This window comes from Lissotriton helveticus, chromosome 8 (assembly GCF_964261635.1).
Source record: "Lissotriton helveticus chromosome 8, aLisHel1.1, whole genome shotgun sequence".
In the NCBI taxonomy this organism is placed as follows: Eukaryota; Metazoa; Chordata; class Amphibia; order Caudata; family Salamandridae; genus Lissotriton; species Lissotriton helveticus.
The window spans coordinates 1,384,335,394-1,384,354,979 of record NC_136069.1 but is presented as its reverse complement, the minus strand read 5'-3'; the positions used below and the strand labels follow the sequence as shown (position 1 = coordinate 1,384,354,979).

Here is a 19,586-nt window from a genome sequence, read left to right as displayed (position 1 = left end):
AATACAGGAGGTTTCTATTGAGTAGCAAGATATGGGCTCCCAATATGTAGCTTGGCATACCTTGCAATAAACATGCGTCCCTTCAGCACTTCATTGCAGTTCTGTTCTGTAGTTCACACAAATAGCAACACCAGGTCCACAGTAAGATATTGCTGGACATTAATTAAAATTGGTATTTGTAAATGTGCCTATGTTCAGGCGCATCAAAATCCAAATATGTTATCAACAGAAACAACTTTCTCGATATGAATGAAAACAAATGCCTTATTGCATCCATTCAGTGGCTGCCTTGATGATATGAAAGGTTTATTTCTCAGCTACTCACAGTCCAATGAACTTCAATGGAAGACGATGAAAGGATGGTGGGGTTGTGAAGGTGCAGCAGTACATCTCCCAGCTCTCGCTGGACCTGTTTGTGGTCTACGCCTTGACTCGTAGGTGGAACATCTGTAGGAGTCAAACAACTTATGTTAATGTTTACAAACCACATGCACTACATACCTTAGCAGTTGTGTGGAATGACAGAATAGCAGTGAACAACACTTTTTTTCTGAGTTGTCTCTTGTTATATGATTTACTTTTAAAGGCAGTTTAAAGAGTGACGTCAAAAGGAATCTCTGAACTAACAATTCTACAAATGACTTCTAAATAGAAGGCTGTTATGAAAAGGATGGCAGGTGTCATCTAGAGAGAACTTTGACTATAGCCAAGGGTTCTGTAGTTCCCTTTGTACAATGGGTGGAAGTGAGAATAGCTCATCCGCCGGTTTGTTTTGCCTTTTTTCGCAAATAATAAAATTACTAACACATTTTCTCATTGACCAGAATGAAAAACCCTTTTGTAAATCCGGCCCTATAATGTGAAATTCGAAAATCTCTTCCCTCCTCAAATCCATGGCCAGTTAACCCCTTGCATGCAGGGATGATTCCCCCGCTGTGCTGGGGGGAGGGGGGGGGGGGGCATGCACAGCGCCCCCTTGCTCATGACGAGCTCAGCTCGTCATGTGGCACAGTGCTCATGTGCTCATGACGAGCTGAGCTCGTCACGGCCACACCCGTTTTCGTGGAACGTTCAGCACAGCAGGGGAATTATCCCCACGTGTGAGCGTTCCACGGCTCATGACGAGCTCAGCTCATCATGAGCACACGAGCACCGTGCCTCATGACGAGCGTTCAACGGGTTAAGTGGTACAAAGAAACCGCTGCAGGTCACAAGAGAGAAAAGGCTTAAAGGAGCATAATCTACACTCCGAGTAAAGTGAATTAATTCAGTGTGTCTATCTATTTTCTCATCATCCCAAGCAAACAGAAAACATATGTAAATGAACTAAGATCTAGTGTTCAGTACATTACATTGAAGCCAATGTTGTATGTTGTAAATATTAATAAAGTAAATATGTGAGCTAATCTCCTAGGACACGCACAGCGTGGGTGTTCCAGGGAAGGGATGAATTGAAAATAAGTGACGACCCACTGGTAAGTGGATTTCTTGGTTATTCATAAATAATTGTAATGTGCTTTTCAGCCCTGAATACAGTGGGTAGTTTACCCTTGTCAGTAGCAGGAATGTATTCCATTCTAGAGAGGTAGTGAGAAGCCAGCATCCGTAAAACAGCAAGGAGTAAGAAAAGGCGGTTCTTGTTGGGGAAAGCTACTCTAACCCTAGAGGAAAAATATTTTAAAGTATAAATGCACTTTTGCTAAGCATTTCCATATATGTACCTCTAGTACAATTAAGCATGGGTAAATACCTACAAATGTAAGTACTTTTGGAAGGCTGGACATGTTGTAGGATTCATGAGTACTCCAAGATTTCACTGTCAATTGCTCAAATATCACACCAACGTTCCAAACAACTAGGCATTTATAACTTTTGGGGGAAATTTACCATAGGAGGTTTTATTTGTGTACTATAGTTTTACTGCTCTCATTCTGGATAGTAAATGAATGTTGGGCTGTTGAGGAAATGTCATCTTTCAAATAAACTAATAACATAACACTGTATGCTCTACTGGGTTTCTCTGTGTCAGGTGTGAATGAACATGCTCTCCATCCCAGGGATAGTTAATCCATGATCCTACAGAAAAGATTAGAATCTCAAAAAACACTACACTTCTGTAGTTTTATCAGGCACTAGTGGCTAATGCCATTGGATCATAAAACCCTACTCCTAAATTTCTCAATCCTGTCCAAACAAGAGTTTGTGCATGAATCATATATTATGCGTAATGTGGAAATTAACAAAGCCTTTACCCAATTGTTTCCTGGAAACATTTCAGCTATTCTAACTTGCTGAAATTTGCTTATGGAAAGCATGGGGAAATATTTCAAAACATATGGAAATTTGTCATGTAATTTCTTGTTTTTCAAGGGTTAGAATGGTTTAAAATGTATTTACTTGGCCTGGTTAATACTGTTGGCTGGTATATCAATGTTGACTGAGTGCTGTAAATACCACACCCTATTCTGACATACTAATGATCAGTCCGAGCTTATCTTATTTTCAATTCTCAGAATATTGTGTGAGTGCATTAGTAGACGAATCCTTCTCATATCTCTGATATGTCATTAGGCACTGATACACACTTTCCTTACCTTGTGTTTTTACAGGATCGGAAATTTGACTTGGATCGCTAAGTCCATATGCATTTGCCGCCCTTACAATAAAGAGGTAGATTGCATTAGGTTTGAGCGCCTTGACTGCAAATGTTTCCGTTTTCACATTTTCTGCTACAGTTTGCCAGCTGCTTCCCGAAGCATGGCTGCAAATAAAGAAAGACATCTAGTTACAATGCGGTTGTTCATATAAATCGTTTAAGAAGGACTAAATCAGCAGATAAAGTTCACGATACCTGAATGCCTCAACTATGTAGGATGTTGGAGTTGCGCCTGAATTCAGATTAGGATGCCACAAAAGGGTAACTGTATTTTTGCTGACATCTGTAACCTCGGGCTTGGATGGTGCACTAGGGATTAAATTGGGATCGGTCGGCCTTGGAGGTTGAACAGGCGTTCCAAACTCTAAACACAAAGGAAAGGAAATATTAAGTCTAGTAGAACATTATCATACTTTGACAGCTAAGAATCACAGCGAGAAATGGTTGGTCCAATTTATTTCCGTTGCTTTGATGTCTATGTCATGCTGAGACACACTGATTAATTTACCTTGGACCTCAATGTAAGCGCTCCAGGTTGCTTCCCCGCTTGCAGTGGAAGCGGTGCAGGTGTAGCGACCAGTGTCACCAAGCTAAAAGATGAGAAGGAAAATTAGCATTCTTAACAATCAAGAAATCCAAAGCAATTAGAGTTGTAGATAAGGCTCATGAATATGGATATCCAACATTGTTCTGCAATCATGTGCTCACTAATCTTTGCAGAGTGACAACCAGTAGCATTTGTTTAGCTACCTGTGGAGTTTAATATACACTATTTTGATTTCCCAAACAAAAAGAGGTCTCCAAGCTTTACTTAATTCTTTTAGCAGTTATTGTAGGAAGAAAGGCTTGGAGATAAATGGGAATAAGACCAAATGTATGTCCCTTAATCCACAAAAAACAGCTAAAGGATGTTTAATTCTGGACGGAATTAAACTAGAATCGGTCTCGCACTTTACGTACTTGGGTGTTACTCTAGATTTAAAGTTCACCTGGAAAGCCCAAAGGGAAAAAAGTAAGCTAGCATTTATTCAGAATGTTAAGCCAATCCTTAAAAAACTGAGTTTGAGCACTAGCAAAGCGGTGTCCCCAGTAGTTGAATTATTTAAATTCAAGGTTCAACCGTCAACGCTTTATGGCGCAGAAATCTGGGGGCCAGGGTCGAGAGACTCCTTTCGTCTTCTGGACAATAATTTTATGAGGAGTTTGGTAAGAGTCCCAAGAGGTACTCCTCTAGTACCTCTTGAATTGGACTTGAACATCAAAAGAACCGACCACTATACCATAATCCGCCCGTTGATGTTATGGGTTAGATTATGGAGAGTGCCCGAACTACAGGACTACAGGGATGGGTTAAAAGAAATTATGGAATATGGTAACTCTTTAACTATCCCATGGATAAAGCAAGTCAAGATTTGGCTCACTGAAATAGGTCTAATCCATTTCTGGGAAAATCCGGAATTTCTACCGCCCAATGCAAAACTAATTCTAAAAAGGGCATTCTGGAGTTGCATGGTGAGCAGGGCAACAAATGCTGCGGTTGCTGGAACTCTGGTAACAAAATTTTTGAGCTTTAAGGATGAGCCCCTTTTCGAGACCTTTCTCGATGAGATTGAACCACCCCTAGCCAAGGCCCTTTTCCTAAAATTCAGGTATGGCAATTTGCTTATTAAAAGCACATTAGCAACATGGTGTAGGAGGACAACAGATCCTTCCTTGGAAGCTGATGATTTATGTACCATGTGTGAATGTAAATATCGTGAAACTGAGGCTCACATGTTTTTTATCTGTCCTGCTTATTCAATACCAAGGAAAAGATGGATTAAACCACTATGCTTACTGATAGGTCTAAACACATGTAACCAGGCACTAAGAATAATTAAAACGAATTCTAACCAAGTAATAATATTTAGTGTTAGCCGATTTTTACATTCAATATTCTTTTTAAGGAAAAAAAAGGGACAACAGTTATAAATGATTGATGTATATTCCCACAATTGAACCAGCAGATGACTACCTCAAAATGGGGGTTATTTGGTATATTTTAATGGATGTGCTTAAAATTTTTTTTTTAGATAATATGTATATGCATAACTGTTTTAAAATGTTTTATAATTGTAATGTTTTTGTGCTTGACTCTTTTATGGCATTTTCTGCCGAAATAAAGAAATTTGAAATAATATACATGTGTGAATGAAAGCAGAGCTAGATGTTTTGCTTACCTGATATGTGGAAAATTAGCACGGTTTGGTGAACATTATCTGCGCCATCTTGCCTCTTCCCCCGATGCCACACTTTTCGTGCGCACCCGCCATTTTTTAATGCCCTGATCAGAACAAGCCCTCTTTCATGCCACTGGCCCCCCCGACATGGCCCTTCGCCCTCACCAAGCCTGCACGCTGACCAACCCCCTGCTTGCACCTGCCTTGAATCATAAACCCCTCTTCAGCGCTGCTCTGCCTCAGACCCCCATCCTGTTCCCAGCGCAACACCTCCCTTCTTCCCTTTCCTGGTCCCCGGCCCTTTGATACAAACCATTTTTCCCCGTGTGCCCGTTTGTCTTCTTCGTTCCCAGGCCGACACCCAGCTCTGCCGATACTATCCCTTGCCCCTCCCCGTGCAATAGAAAGCTTCCCTCATCAAAGGACCCCCGAGTTGATCAAAGCCCCCACCCCATGAGATCCGATCGAACCCCGCATTCCATGAATTGGCGGAATATCCGGCTGCGCGATAGTCATCACCTGCTGTGACCAGGGTGGGGACTTCTACTGTAAATATGTGTGGGAACGGGCCCAAAGGGGGATTCCGGGAATGTCTTTTCCGTACATCAAAGCATTGTCATGAGTATGTAAACTGTAATAAAACCGCTAAAGACTGAATATAAGGGCCAGGCCCCAGAAATAAGTTAGAGCACCTCAGAACGATACCTGCTGTCTGTTTTGCTGTGTTCTCCTCCGGAGAGAATAAACCCTTGTTTCCTGCTTTCCAGTCTCCAGCGCCTGCCTCTTCATTGATTAATAATTCGTGGGTCACAGAGGCAATACCGCCGGGCAAATCTCGATTGTCCCCGACCCAATACAGGTTTTTACAATTGGCGTCCCAAGCGTGGGGCCCATCAGCGACTCGTGGATCCAGTGGGAGAGGTCCCGACGACAGAGTGAACGACTGCAACGATCGGGAGAGCTCTTGCCCAATAGACCCTCGTCTGGCAGCCGATCATCCGAACTTCACTAGTTCCGAACAGACCTCTCTCGAGCGATCTACGGTCCTGACTGGGGACCATTAGGAGTGCCGTGAGAAATACGAGAAAAAGAGGACGAACAGGCGCTGGATTCGGAAGACAAGAAGCTGTCCATACGGTCCGGGTAAGGTCGTGTAAACACGACGGATTGCGAAATAATTGCTTGATTGTTTAAAGAAAAAAAAAAAAATACTAGTATTACTCTTTGTTAACTTATTTTGGAGATTCACTGTCTGCACGCGGAGAAACAGTAGGCTCTTTCCCTCTTGCAAACAGTGAAGGATAGGTAACGCAACCGTCGTGCCTATTTTTCTCCCCCACTGACTCTATTATTTCTTAAACGGTTTTTGGGAGATTCCCTCTCCCTCACTGATTAACTGGGTTCTTTGACCCCGAACTACTGGTCGCAGATTGTCTTCTGGAGATTCTCTGTCTGCAAACCGGAAATAACAGATTCCTCTTTGTGGATAGTGAAAGGGTAGAGGACGCAGACTTTTGCGCCCTACTTACTCTCCCCATTGATTCTACTCTATCTTATTTATTATTGATTGTTCCTCGTTACTGGTTACTCTTTTTTATTTTTTGTTCATGAGGTATTCACTGCCCGCAAACAACGTAGAATAGAAATATTCTGTCTAGTCTTTGCGCACAGTGATAAGATAGGCAGTGCTGACTTTTTGTCCCTCGCTACGAGCCGTCATGTCTGTCTTCTCCCCACTGATTGATAATTGGTTCAGCCCGGACCGTGTATTAGAGGTGGACCATATAGCTCCACTGGAAGGCACCCCTAATAAGGACATGTTCATAAACTATGGATTAGTCACCATAGCCTATAATAAATTGTGGCACAGGTATACCAAAGAATGTCAAGACAAACAGTGGTCACTGGTAGGGTCCTTTGACCTTGGTAAAATAGAAACGTTGGAAATCGCCCTTCGCAATAATAAGACAACGCCTATTATGCTCGACAGTCTCGGTATGTGGCGCAGAGAGGCTATGCAACGACAGAGAAAAGACGAGGACAGATCAGGTAGAGAAACATACCGACAGGACAACCCCGAGGCACCACGACCCAAAAGTTATCCCCCGACACTACGCAAAAGACAGCCAGACTTAGGGCAAGACCAATGCGCTTTTTGTAGATACGTCGGACACTGGAAAGCCCAATGCCCGACTCTACTGAGCGTGAGTAGAGGCAGAGGGCCGACAGGAACGACAGGCCGGCAGAATGAGAAAAAGCGCGAGGCAAAGAAGAATCAGACTCGCATGGACAGACCAGATAGAACCACCACGTTTGATTATGCCCGATGGCACAGATTTCGCCAGAACGATTTCAGCGACATGTTCGAATTTTCCTAGGACCGGACAATGTAAAGACGGGAACCCAGCCTAGTTCCAAATTAACAGACAGAAAGAGAAAAATTATGGCCAATCACTGTTTTATGTTTGTCTTTGAATCTTGTGTATCATGCTTTTTTACTGTCCCCGCACCCCCCGTTTGAGTTTGTGTGTACGTAATATATGAATCTGCGTCATCCCCCTGCACGTGCTTCCATGTTACATAAACTATGTTAATAGAAATTTTAGCATGAAACAACCTGAGAAAAAAAAGAAATGGGAAACGACATCAGTAAGCCGCTGATAAACATGAACTTTTATTTTAACATAACAAGCATAAGAAAAACACAATAACGCTAGAAAAACAAGAACGGTAAACTGTAGAACATGAAAGCCAACTGAACACCACCCCCCACATTCTGGAGCCTTCCAAAGCAGGGCAGGGTTACGGCTACGCCCAACCGGCGGCAACCCATATAAGGCGGGCCCTGCTGCCAGCACTTGGTCAGGAAATCTCAACGTATGGGGGAGCCGGAGGAGAGGCAGGGGCCAGCGGAGTCCAGCCGCAGCGGCCCTAGGTAGTTGCCGGTAGTCCCGCCACATGTCCACCCGGTCCGGCCACCAATGGCCAGGGACCGGGGCCAACTGAGTCTGGCTGCAGCCGATGACCTAAGGAATCCCGGTCCAGAGAAGAACGAGGCACCTCTTTCTTTTCCCCTCCGTAACAGCCGCAGCAGCTCTGGGCGGCGGGATGTCCTGCACGTACCTCCACAACAATTTGTCCAAGTTGGGCTGGGAGGGAGAGGCGACGCGGACGAGCCTCTCCCACCTCCACGGATAGGAGGTCTCCCAGCCGCCGGCCCAACACCGAGCACCCCCAACCAGGTGATGGTGCGCCAATACTTGCGCAGCACCGAACGTGCAATGGTACCCATATTTTCGGAGCACCGAATATGCAATGACTGCACCGATACTTGCGCAGCACCGAATGTGCGCCACAGGTGGCCATACTTCCACTCTTACAGACTCGATGAGAGGGGACTGCTGCAGGGCCTCAAAATGGCGTCTGGGTCCGCTGGAAGGCGGGCCTCGGCCACTAGAGTAACTTTGAACGGCGATGTAACTCGGTCGCTCGCCCACCGGAGCACGAGCCCCCACCTCCGACAACATCTCCACAGCCTTGAAGATTCTGCAAAGGTCCCCGGAGGAACCCTCGGCCACTGCAGGCCTCCGGTAAGGGACAACTGCCTTGATCGCCAACGAAACAAACATGACATTGCCACTCCTTCTGTTAGCATGAATTCTAGAACTGCCGAAAAGGACTCTGGTCCAACTGCCGATTGTAGGAAACATTTTCCCTGATGCTACTTCCGGACTAACCCGGCCCCGCCCAAAATGGCACCGGTATCGATAGGAACTTACGAACACCTCGCGGTGTCCCTTTGTACTATACAAACTTAATGTTCTGAGACATATATGACCCTTTTTGTACACTTGACAAGAAGAAAGGAGAGCTCACTCGGGGAACATGTAAACGGATCCCGTTAAAATTATGATTATAAATGTACGATGTATTATGTTTTTATATAAATATAGCCGATGTATAACCTCGCTTATGATGCACGCACACGGTATGCATATAGGAAAATCTGATTACAACTAGTCTGAACTATGCTTCTAAATTATTAAATAAACGCCCCCGAGCCCCCGGCCAACTGATAGACGTTCTAAGCTTGCTACAAATGAATTGCTAGAACTTTCTAACGTTCTTATTGCTGCAAAACGACACCCCACTGTACGCACTTTAGCCATTACCGTGTCCGGCCAAATACGACTGCGCCCTCATAAGTCCACGTGCTATGATTTTGCAAAAATAAAGGTCTTCGAAATAATGAACGGGTATTGCATGCTTTATTTGAAAATATGGGATGGGCGGGAGAGTTCTTTTCTGTGCACCCTACTATGCTCCCTCTTTAAGGTTATTAAGAAGATGGCTGCCCAGCCCTGGAGGACGGATCGGGTCTACGACACGACACTCTGCCTTCAAGGTACGCGACTGACTCATGAACTCTCGCATGGAGGAAGACCTCGACTTCCAAGGATGGGTAAAAAGAACGGTATAAATGAGGGAATGTAAACGAAAGGGTAAAATAAAACGATGTAAATGTTATAAAGTACAACGACTCAAAGGTATTAGGGAACAGAGCTGACCCTAGAACTGAAGAACCCTAGAACGTCACAGCGTTGAAGGAGACTTTTAAGGACCCCGATAGTGAGATACATCGGCTAACTAGACACCTCGCACTAGGCACCTCTGGTTCCCTTTTCACGTTTCCCCGCCCACGACCTATAAGGACACACTGCCCCCCCGACTCCAGAAACCATATCCCCGGGGACTCTACCCCGATGAGGAAAGACGAGTATGAGGTCAGTAAAGGACTCTCGAATCCATGTATTTTATATGCGCGAATGTTGTCCCCCTCCCCCCCCCTCTCTTTTTCCTCCCTCTACAGGATACATCAGGGGCCGCAACCGAGGTATGACGAGGATCTGAAGCCTTGCCCCGTCTAATACGCGAAGCGGACCAACGCTGCAAGATGGCACATAAGCACGCCTGCAAACTACTCATTGTAGCACACCCCCGTAAAACTAGTATGATCTGATGGAAAATGATCACCCTTTAACCAGGCTGCACGAATGAACCCATGTCACGTATGATCCGAAACTATGAGAGAATGTGTGTATGTGTGACTGAAGCGTTGACTCAACTGGTCGAAGGACCAAGAGTGCAAGAAAGTGCGACACAACGGTACCCCCCCCTTTTTTTTCTCTTTTCCTCAAAGCATGCCCCCTCTACCCTGTCTAATGCTCGTCCGCCTCAAACTGCATGCCTTCAAGATTCTAACGCAGACCCATAACTGTCCTTTGCTGTGTAATGCACTAAATAGCCTTTCTCGAATACACTGCCACCCTCCTGTCGCACGTGTACTATTTAGCCTGCCGTTGCACTCTCTCTCTCTCTCTCTCTCTCTCTCTCTCTCTCTCTCTCTCTCTCTCTCTCTCTCTCTCTCTCTCTCTCTCCTTCACACTCCCACTCTTCCAAGCGATTAGCTCCGAAATTGGCAGACTACCACCCCTAGCATACCACCCAATTGGCTTCAAATACCGCCAGTATTTGCTCAAAACCTGTCTTTAATACAATCGCCCTAACGCTGTGCCACTATCTCTCCTTTCCGAAAACTATTTTGAATTGGCCATAAGGGAAAGGACGGGTAAGACGACTGAGGTTCCCTAATCTGACCCGTAATAAGGGAACTACGTCAGCGGCTCCCCTGATGGAATAGAGTGCCCCAGATAGCGCGACCTTCCCCGTTCCGAATTGTCACGATACCCAAACCATAAAAGTAACCGAAACCCCCCATCTTCCCAGGACGCACCCAGTGTTGCGGTCAGTTGCCCCCCCCCCGATAAGAGTTTTTAACTATCCCCTACCCCCGATTGTAAAAGATGAGCCGGCTTACAACTAACGCAGGCCAGCTGTGGTTCCTAGAAGCGATTTTTTGATAAGCAAATTTCAGAGTTTGGGAAGTGTCACTGAACGCTCACCAACTGAACTGTGGCCTTTTGCCGATAATGCCATTATAACCCAAAATAAGACGATGCCCTCCCCCACCACCGTTTTCTATGTCCCTAGTTGTTTTCCCATGAGACCCCTGTCTTTCCTAATTTTGTAATTAGGCCGTGAGAGGTTGCATAGGGACCAGAATGATGTTTTGCAAAGTTTAAGATTAGGCCGGAGCAAAGAAACCCATTACAATGAACCTCGTCGAAAGTAAAAATGTTTAAGTAAAAAGGGGAGGATGCATTGATAATAAAAAAAAAAAAAAAAATGTTTAGCCTATGTTCTTCTCTCAGCGAGAGGCCTATTAGTACCATGCTGATAGCTCACACCACCCTTTTTGTAAATATAGACCCCTAGAGAACGGTTTGGCATTGTCAGGATTGTATTACGGAGGTGGGTTCCCATCAGATGAACCGTCATGACTATATTAAACAGTTGTGAAGGAAAGTCATAGTAAATCCAGCAGGACCACCATCGATCGTTTATATGTCAGTTGTGAACTCTAATATAGCGAACGTCTCTATCCTCATTTACCTGGAGCTGGGAGAGAAATAGAGTTATGTGGTTACTTTCCTCTACCAATTCTCTAAAGACTGTCTTTTTCAAACTCCTTCAAGGGTACGGCTGCCGGAGGAAAGAAGGACCGGATGTGGGAGCACGTGGCCTGACTACGGACTATGGAACGTCTGCAACATGGGCCAAGGTGAGACCGCGACAGAACAGAGCTACAGGACGAGGCACTATCTACAACAAAAGGAGAGGAAAGGGCTAACCTGATGCCCCTGCTCCATGTTCGAATGTGTGCCGAAAGGTCCCCGCTCTCTTGACTCGGTCATGAGCCCGCCTATCTGAATCTCTCGTTTCCCTAGTTTGTTCCCGATCTGGCCTTGCTCCATCCCCCTTTTCCTCCGACCTACCCTATGGACTATTTGCACCCTCTTCCTCCACCCGAACTTATTGACTATTGATCCCAAAGGACGCAGGGCGAAAAATACCTTTTTGATCAGAAACGCGAGGAAAAGGTCGTGCTCTGCTACACGGAACTTAGAATAGAGCTGGACTCGTAGCTCCACCGCCGGTGCTCCACAGTGCCAACAGAAGACGGAAAAAAAAAATATTGCTGACAACTTACTAAACTTCGAACATTCCTTCACTATCATTTCTGCTACGTCTCGTTTCTCTCCCAGCCAACATTGTATTAATTATGTAACAATCCATCAATGCACCTTATGAAATGTACTCACTGCTCTCACTTCGGATCACCTTTGTATTGCATTACTATGACTTTCCTGCTACACAAGTTTATCAAAGTTTATCAATAGGTACGCCTCCTAAAACTAGAGATCTTAAATGTAATGTTTACTACTCCTTCACCTAGGGTTCCTACTGCTTTTTCTTATGCCCAGCAGAATAGAACTGAGTAGAAAATGAATCAGCAAGATGTCTTGAATATGTTAAAGGGAGGACTGTGGAAAATTAGCACGGTTTGGTGAACATTATCTGCGCCATCTTGCCTCTTCCCCCGATGCCACACTTTTCGTGCGCACCCGCCATTTTTTAATGCCCTGATCAGAACAAGCCCTCTTTCATGCCACTGGCCCCCCCGACATGGCCCTTCGCCCTCACCAAGCCTGCACGCTGACCAACCCCCTGCTTGCACCTGCCTTGAATCATAAACCCCTCTTCAGCGCTGCTCTGCCTCAGACCCCCATCCTGTTCCCAGCGCAACACCTCCCTTCTTCCCTTTCCTGGTCCCCGGCCCTTTGATACAAACCCTTTTTCCCCGTGTGCCCGTTTGTCTTCTTCGTTCCCAGGCCGACACCCAGCTCTGCCGATACTATCCCTTGCCCCTCCCCGTGCAATAGAAAGCTTCCCTCATCAAAGGACCCCCGAGTTGATCAAAGCCCCCACCCCATGAGATCCGATCGAACCCCGCATTCCATGAATTGGCGGAATATCCGGCTGCGCGATAGTCATCACCTGCTGTGACCAGGGTGGGGACTTCTACTGTAAATATGTGTGGGAACGGGCCCAAAGGGGGATTCCGGGAATGTCTTTTCCGTACATCAAAGCATTGTCATGAGTATGTAAACTGTAATAAAACCGCTAAAGACTGAATATAAGGGCCAGGCCCCAGAAATAAGTTAGAGCACCTCAGAACGATACCTGCTGTCTGTTTTGCTGTGTTCTCCTCCGGAGAGAATAAACCCTTGTTTCCTGCTTTCCAGTCACCAGCGCCTGCCTCTTCATTGATTAATAATTCGTGGGTCACAGAGGCAATACCGCCGGGCAAATCTCGATTGTCCCTGACCCAATACAGGTTTTTACAGATATATGTCATTATAATTAACCAGAAGATAAAAGAAAATCATTTGAATGAAACATTTACGATAGAGAAAAGAATCCATATGCTAGATTCTTCCGCCAAGATGAATAAACATTTTGAGGAAACTTAGAGAACAACAATGCATAACCCTACACCAATGAATCATAAAGAGATACAACCTTCTAGGGAAACATTAAACTCCTCAGCCTAAGCATGGAAGTTTACAAAAAGAATACATTTCAGTCCACATTTTTAGTTCTTTACATTTAAATTTGAGGACTACCTGCAGGATGGGCAAACTGCATGACTGGATAAAATCAATTTGTGCATTTGCACAGAAATCTATTTTATCAATCATCAAGCACTGCATGACATCTTCCACGATGAACAGCATCACATATAACATCAGTATTCACAGCTGAAATAAGAATAAACATAGGGGAGCATGGTACTCCCATTTTTCTGAGTGTTCCCTCAATTCCAGGTTTCCCTCAAGCGTTCTTTTTTCTCTTTTCCCTTTTCTTCTACTGGTTTTTCTCCACACTACCCTCAATATACATCCCTTTATCGCCAATCACAACAAATCATTTTCTTATATTGCCAGTCCACAATACCATATTCTGCTCCTACCGATAAACAACTTTTTGAACTACAAGCCTTGTTCAGTAGCTATTTAAGACCTCACACAGTTTTGTGTAGGTGCTTACTTGATTAGAGTGTAATGCAAAAATTGTGATTTTAAAGGCCCACTTCTCTAGCGCTATATTGTACTGAAATGCCTGAATTCCTGTTTAAACTTCATAAACGAGGGCCTTAATTTAGAAATTATAATTCTAACTTTGATAATATTGGAACCTAAAAGTGCTGCAAATGCTTGCACGCCACCCATAGTATGAAATGTCAACATTATCTTAGCAGAATTTACTGCAAGTTTTCGAATGCAGTGTTACACTGAATATAATACATTTTTTCTCAGCTATCCCTTCTCATTGTCAGAAAATGGCCACTACTACTAAGTGTAATAAAAAGAGCAACTTGTTATTTCATGGATGTGAGATAAAGGCAATATATTACATTATAAGCCAAGAAAGCATGCAACAGAGGATGATTTAATAAGATATGATATTTCACTGTCTTTAGGTATTTGTCAATAGGAACAACAGAGAACCTTACTATACCATTGTAGTGGCGGTATTGCGTTCATTTAGGCCCTAATTCTAAATTCTCCTAGGAAAATACTAATACTGCTCTCTGAGATTTATCCCTTCCCTTCCTCCCCAGGCAGATTCCCCTCCTAATTCCAACGTCTACCAGTTGTAATTAGCAATAACAATGAGTTTTAGCCTACAAAATACTCAAACTGCATGCTTCCCCCCCTTTCTGACCTGAACTCAAAATCAATACCCATTCGTCCCACCCAAAAGCTAGTAGGCATTACCTGCTGAAATGTGTGTGCTGAAAATTCATCCCTCAAAGGACTACTTGAGGTGGGCTCAGAACATTAAATCAGGGGCAATGACCATTGTGCCCAATTTAATATTTTCCTTGGGAATCTTCGTGAGTCCCTTATAGTTCTACATGTGTAGTTTTCATAAATCATGTCAATATATCATGTCTTAAATTGACGTGGCCAAATATCCTTTATCATCAGGGATCTTGAGATTTGCACCTAGAAATAGCAGAAGGTGAAAATATTGCACTGCTATATTAAATTAATCTAAGCATCCCATTGGCTATAAAATGTGTGGTTACAGTATTCCTAGCCAGAAGCCATCACAAAAAAACCCTGTCTATTAATGAGGCTACCTTGGCATATCGGATCTGCAGGGCGCCGTTCTCTTGCTGCTTGATGCGCGAGTCCTGGGTGGAGACCAGCACCCCATCCTTCCTCCAGTGGATTGTGGGAGCCGGAGGGCCAGCGGCAACACAAGCAAGCGCCAGAGTGCCATCCACAGCCACGGTCTGGTTCACTGGACCCTGTCGGATGACTGGGGGCGGCCGGTCTGCAACCACTGCAAAAACAAAGGGAAGTAGCAATCAGCAACTGGAAGTAATCTTCTAATCACGTAATCTATGGTAATTGCTGCAGGCTTTTAAAGAACACTGGAGATAATTAAATAAGCCATTAAACTTGAAGTCATGTCTTATTCAGTGGGAATTTACATAACGTGTTAGATGCTGATTCCGAACAAAATGCTGTACAGTTTCACACTCCATCATAAAAGGTTGATACTTGCAATATATTACTAGAGCAATTTACTTTATATGAAAAAAAGTCCTATGAATCCAGAATTGTGGCAAGTATTGTTCTGTGATTGCAACACTGCTGGCAGTATATTCTTTTAATGTTCTTGAATAGAAACATGTTATCATTCTTGAAAAATGTGAAAAGAAATTCTCTTTTACTTGACCACTACTGTTAGCTCTTCACATAGTCATTGTCTCCGGGTGCCATGCTTTTTAGTATGTTTCATAGAATTCACTAAATAATAGGAAAAAAATACACTTAAACACAACATCTTAAGCAAAAAATCCCAAAATAGGGCTAAATAATTTCAATGCACCTTAGATTGGGTGTAGAGGAAAAGGAGTAATTAAGCCTGACTAAACTGTTTGGATGTATAATAATTAATAATAATTCCAGATTTGTAAAGCACAACTTATCGCCCCGATGGGTATCTACGCACTGGGGGCTTTTGGGGGGATTAAGGGAGCTATTGCACAGAGTCACATAATATTAAACTGAGCTGCCACCGGCTCCGGGGATCGAACCGTGAGCCCCGCGTGCCAGAATTAGCCACTCTGGTCACTGCACCACACCTCAAGGTATTGGAGTACGATACAATACCTCATGGACCTAGCCCGCTCTAGATGTATATAAAATAAGTAACAACAAGACACTACTACTGCTTTTGGGTAAGGAGGTAAGATTTGTCACCCACATGGTGCACTCTGTGGCAAACCCTTCAGAGAAAAAGTAAGCAGACAATACCTGATTAAAGCTTGTAAACTGCTCGCTATCCATAAAATTCTACAAAAAAACAATCTAAGTGATATCTTTGAAATAAAGATGAAAACAATATTACAATTATAAACCGTGGGCATTTTTTACTGTGTATATGACTAATGCCAATTGCCTCAGATATGCAACAAGCTGCCTCGGCAAAGAGCATCTTTGTGAACAGGCCTAGTTCTCAAGAGTAGGAGCCTGAAATGGCTGCTTCAGAGGAAAACATGGAAGGAGCAACGCAGAACACTATAGCCATTTCTTTACCCATGTGATGCCTCATTGTGCTCCCAATTTTTTTTTTTGGGGGGGGGGCAACATCCTTATTGTCCTTAGGAGAGGGTGTGGCATAAAAAGGGGAGGGTGTGGCATAAGGGCCAGAGCTACTGACTTCGGAGCTGCATATCCAGGTTCGAGCCTTGGCTTCAGCTGAACATCCTGTGATTCTGGGCAAATCACTTAATCTCCCCGTGCCTATAGATAGTGCCTAAAGTCCCTCAAGGGTGATTAGCAACGCTATATAAATCCACCTATTACTATTATTATCAGCTGCAGAGCAATAATGTCTGTTAAATAACAGCTTTGTTATACACCCCATTGGCAACTGTGGGCAGTGTAATTAACAGGTGTTATTTCCCGAAGGTGACGGCAATAACACAAGTATTGTTAGCCAGGACATGTCAAAAAGTCTGAATTGTTCCAGAAAGTCTGAATTGTTCTAGAAGAACACATGGGGAAAAACACACTAAAATGTAAACACCAAAAACAGTAGTTTAAAAATATGGTACATGTAACATTCCCCATAAATAATACCAAGAAAACACATTTCATGCATATAATATTGTGAAATAAATCTTAAGTTTCAAGGATGTGTTTACAATAGCAATAACACTAATGGGTGATTCCACTCCCTGGTCGTTGTAGGCTTTGGATGCAAGAGCTCTCACAGCTTTACCATTGGCCATCTGCTCACCACTCCCGTATTAACTATGTTCCAGCATCCTTCCCAATGCATATTCATTTAGGGTCGCCTGGGGTCGCTGCTGCAACCCATAGACTGCAGCTTGTGACCCCTAGCAGGTTACTTGCGACCCCTAGCGAGAGATTGACCTTGTTTTCGTGTCTCATTCAGTACGGTACAGCTGTCGAACTATAAGCGTGTAAATGAGTGTATGTTTGTTTCACCTATGTTAGAATGTGTTTGTGTGTGTATGTGTCTTAAGAATGCATGTCAGGTTGTGTGTAGCAACATTATGCGTAAGACTGTGACCATGTTAGGCTCTCAAATCTAAAATGGCCACAGTCATACACATTTTCTTGACACACACAACCTGTCATTCAGTCCTAAAACACATACACATATAAATATATTTTAACAAAGGTACAACACGCACACCGTCCTCAAGCACGCAGCAAAACACACATTAAAAAGACACTCAGTTACACGCTAAACAGTGTGGCTAGGTGCACACAGGTGACTTGCCCCTGTCCCATAGCCCGAGGGAATGTAGCCAGAACCTATACACAGGTGGGATGTGACTTAATGAATAAATGTGTTAGAGCACTAGCTGTACTCCGGCGAGAAATGTCTACATGAACACAAGATGGTGTCTTAGGTTTAAAATATTAAAAAATGTGTTCTGTTGGGTATCACCTATTAATAAAGTTCCAAAAGACAATTCAGTTCGAGACATGAACTATATATGAGGCTAACATAATTGATGTATGTAATGGGTGTCCAGAGCATGTCCAGGAAGGCCTATGCTGTAGTTTCAATATCCATATCATATAAAGTTATTATCCTGAAAATATCAACTTATTTAAAAAAAACAAAAAATTAGGATATAAAGGTAGGTCCATGGTATACAAAAAAAGTGATTACGGCAAAACACTTGTCCCAGAATAGGCTTATGTTCTCTTAAATGTTCATAAAATTATCTTTGGCATCATCGTGTCAATGCCACAGATTCCAATTCAATAAGTCATTGACTACTCCTTTTTGCAATTCCTTGTATTCACAAACAAAACATGCATTCGATAACATATAGTGAGTAACAACATGCTTGAAATATGCTGCTTATATCCAGTAAAAAGACAGTGGTTGCATTCTTGCATCCACATGCCAGTGTAACAATCAAAGCCACACTAATTAGAAGCATTTTCAGAAGCTAAAATGCAGGGGAATGGAACAATTGCTTGAAACAGTGTCCTTCCCAGAAAGAACATACAGATGACGAATAATATGACCATTAAAGCCTGGGATGTGGTTAGCAATTTCTAAAAGAGATATGTTCCCTTTACCATCAGTGACCTCCAAGGACGCCTTTGTAGTGATACTTCCTGCAACATTCAGTGTCTGGCAGATATAGTAGCCCACATCAGACCGCTGCACATTGCTAATAGTGAGGTCACCGGTCTGGGAGACAGAAAAGCGACTCGATGGCTGTGGAGGTTGATAGGAGAAGAGCAGATTCTGTAAAAGAAACAAAACATAAATCAGTTACAAGCAGACCTGCTGGAAAACAATGTTGTGTCTCGAACAGACATAGAGCTATATATGTCTAATACACATGTGTTTCATGGTTTCTATTTATAGAATTGTTCTGAGCTTTTTGAACACCAATCAAGGTTAGGAAAGGAAATGTACTTGTTTCCCGCCAGGGAAACCAGGATGTGGCATTTTAAGGATTTCATCGAATTATTTCCATGTATAGGTGTTCAATCACATAGGACCAGATTTTTATCATTTTTTTTCATTCATGTAATTTGCCCTAAAGACCCAATTTCTTTCCATTTGAAACCCCTTTTCATGCTCTTCCGCAGTGCAGGCTGTTCAATTGTTCTAACCAAATTTGTAGATCAATAACCCACTGTCATTATTGTAATCAATTATCACTGGCCGCAGTATAACAAGTTACAGGCAGGTTTTTGGGGAGCCCACGAGAACCACAGAGACTGCCTCAAAGGATATTGTCAGGCATCAAGAGTGAGAAGCCACCTGCAGAGTGTCATGAATTTGGGTAATCCCGTCAACGGTTCAATATTCAATGTTAGTAGGTTAAACTTCCAAAGACATGGAATTCCCTCCTTCAGGATGTTTGGATAACATAGCATCTCAATGGAGTCAAAGGCTGGGAAAATTCACTTGCCATCAAGTTTACCATGCATTTTTTTTAGCCTAGTTCTAATTTGGATTTTTTTGATTTCAAAATATTTTTATTACATTTTACAGGCAAGTACATTCGCATTACGGTTACGGGGTACCAGCCAAATTTGGTTGGTGTTGCCATGGTTACAGGTAGCTGTTGTACATGTTTGGCTGCATCCCTTTACAATGTCTTGCTAGAAGATTAGGACTGATGGAGGAAAGAGAGAGAGTAGAAGAAAGGGAGGGGATAG

At 43.4% G+C, this 19,586-nt stretch overlaps 1 protein-coding gene across 1 annotated transcript in view; it reads right to left on the bottom strand.

Annotated features, from left to right (window-relative positions):
- ROBO1 (roundabout guidance receptor 1) overlaps positions 1–19,586 on the bottom strand; it is a 1,545,337-nt gene that overhangs the window by 88,976 nt on the left and 1,436,775 nt on the right. The window contains exons 10-15 of the mRNA XM_078658344.1: positions 18,489–18,660; positions 14,987–15,192; positions 3,165–3,246; positions 2,852–3,020; positions 2,595–2,761; positions 326–447 (exon numbers count right to left, since the gene is read on the bottom strand). Of these exons, the coding sequence (XP_078514470.1) occupies positions 326–447; positions 2,595–2,761; positions 2,852–3,020; positions 3,165–3,246; positions 14,987–15,192; positions 18,489–18,660 (918 nt within the window). The remainder of the gene's footprint in view (positions 1–325; positions 448–2,594; positions 2,762–2,851; positions 3,021–3,164; positions 3,247–14,986; positions 15,193–18,488; positions 18,661–19,586) is intronic.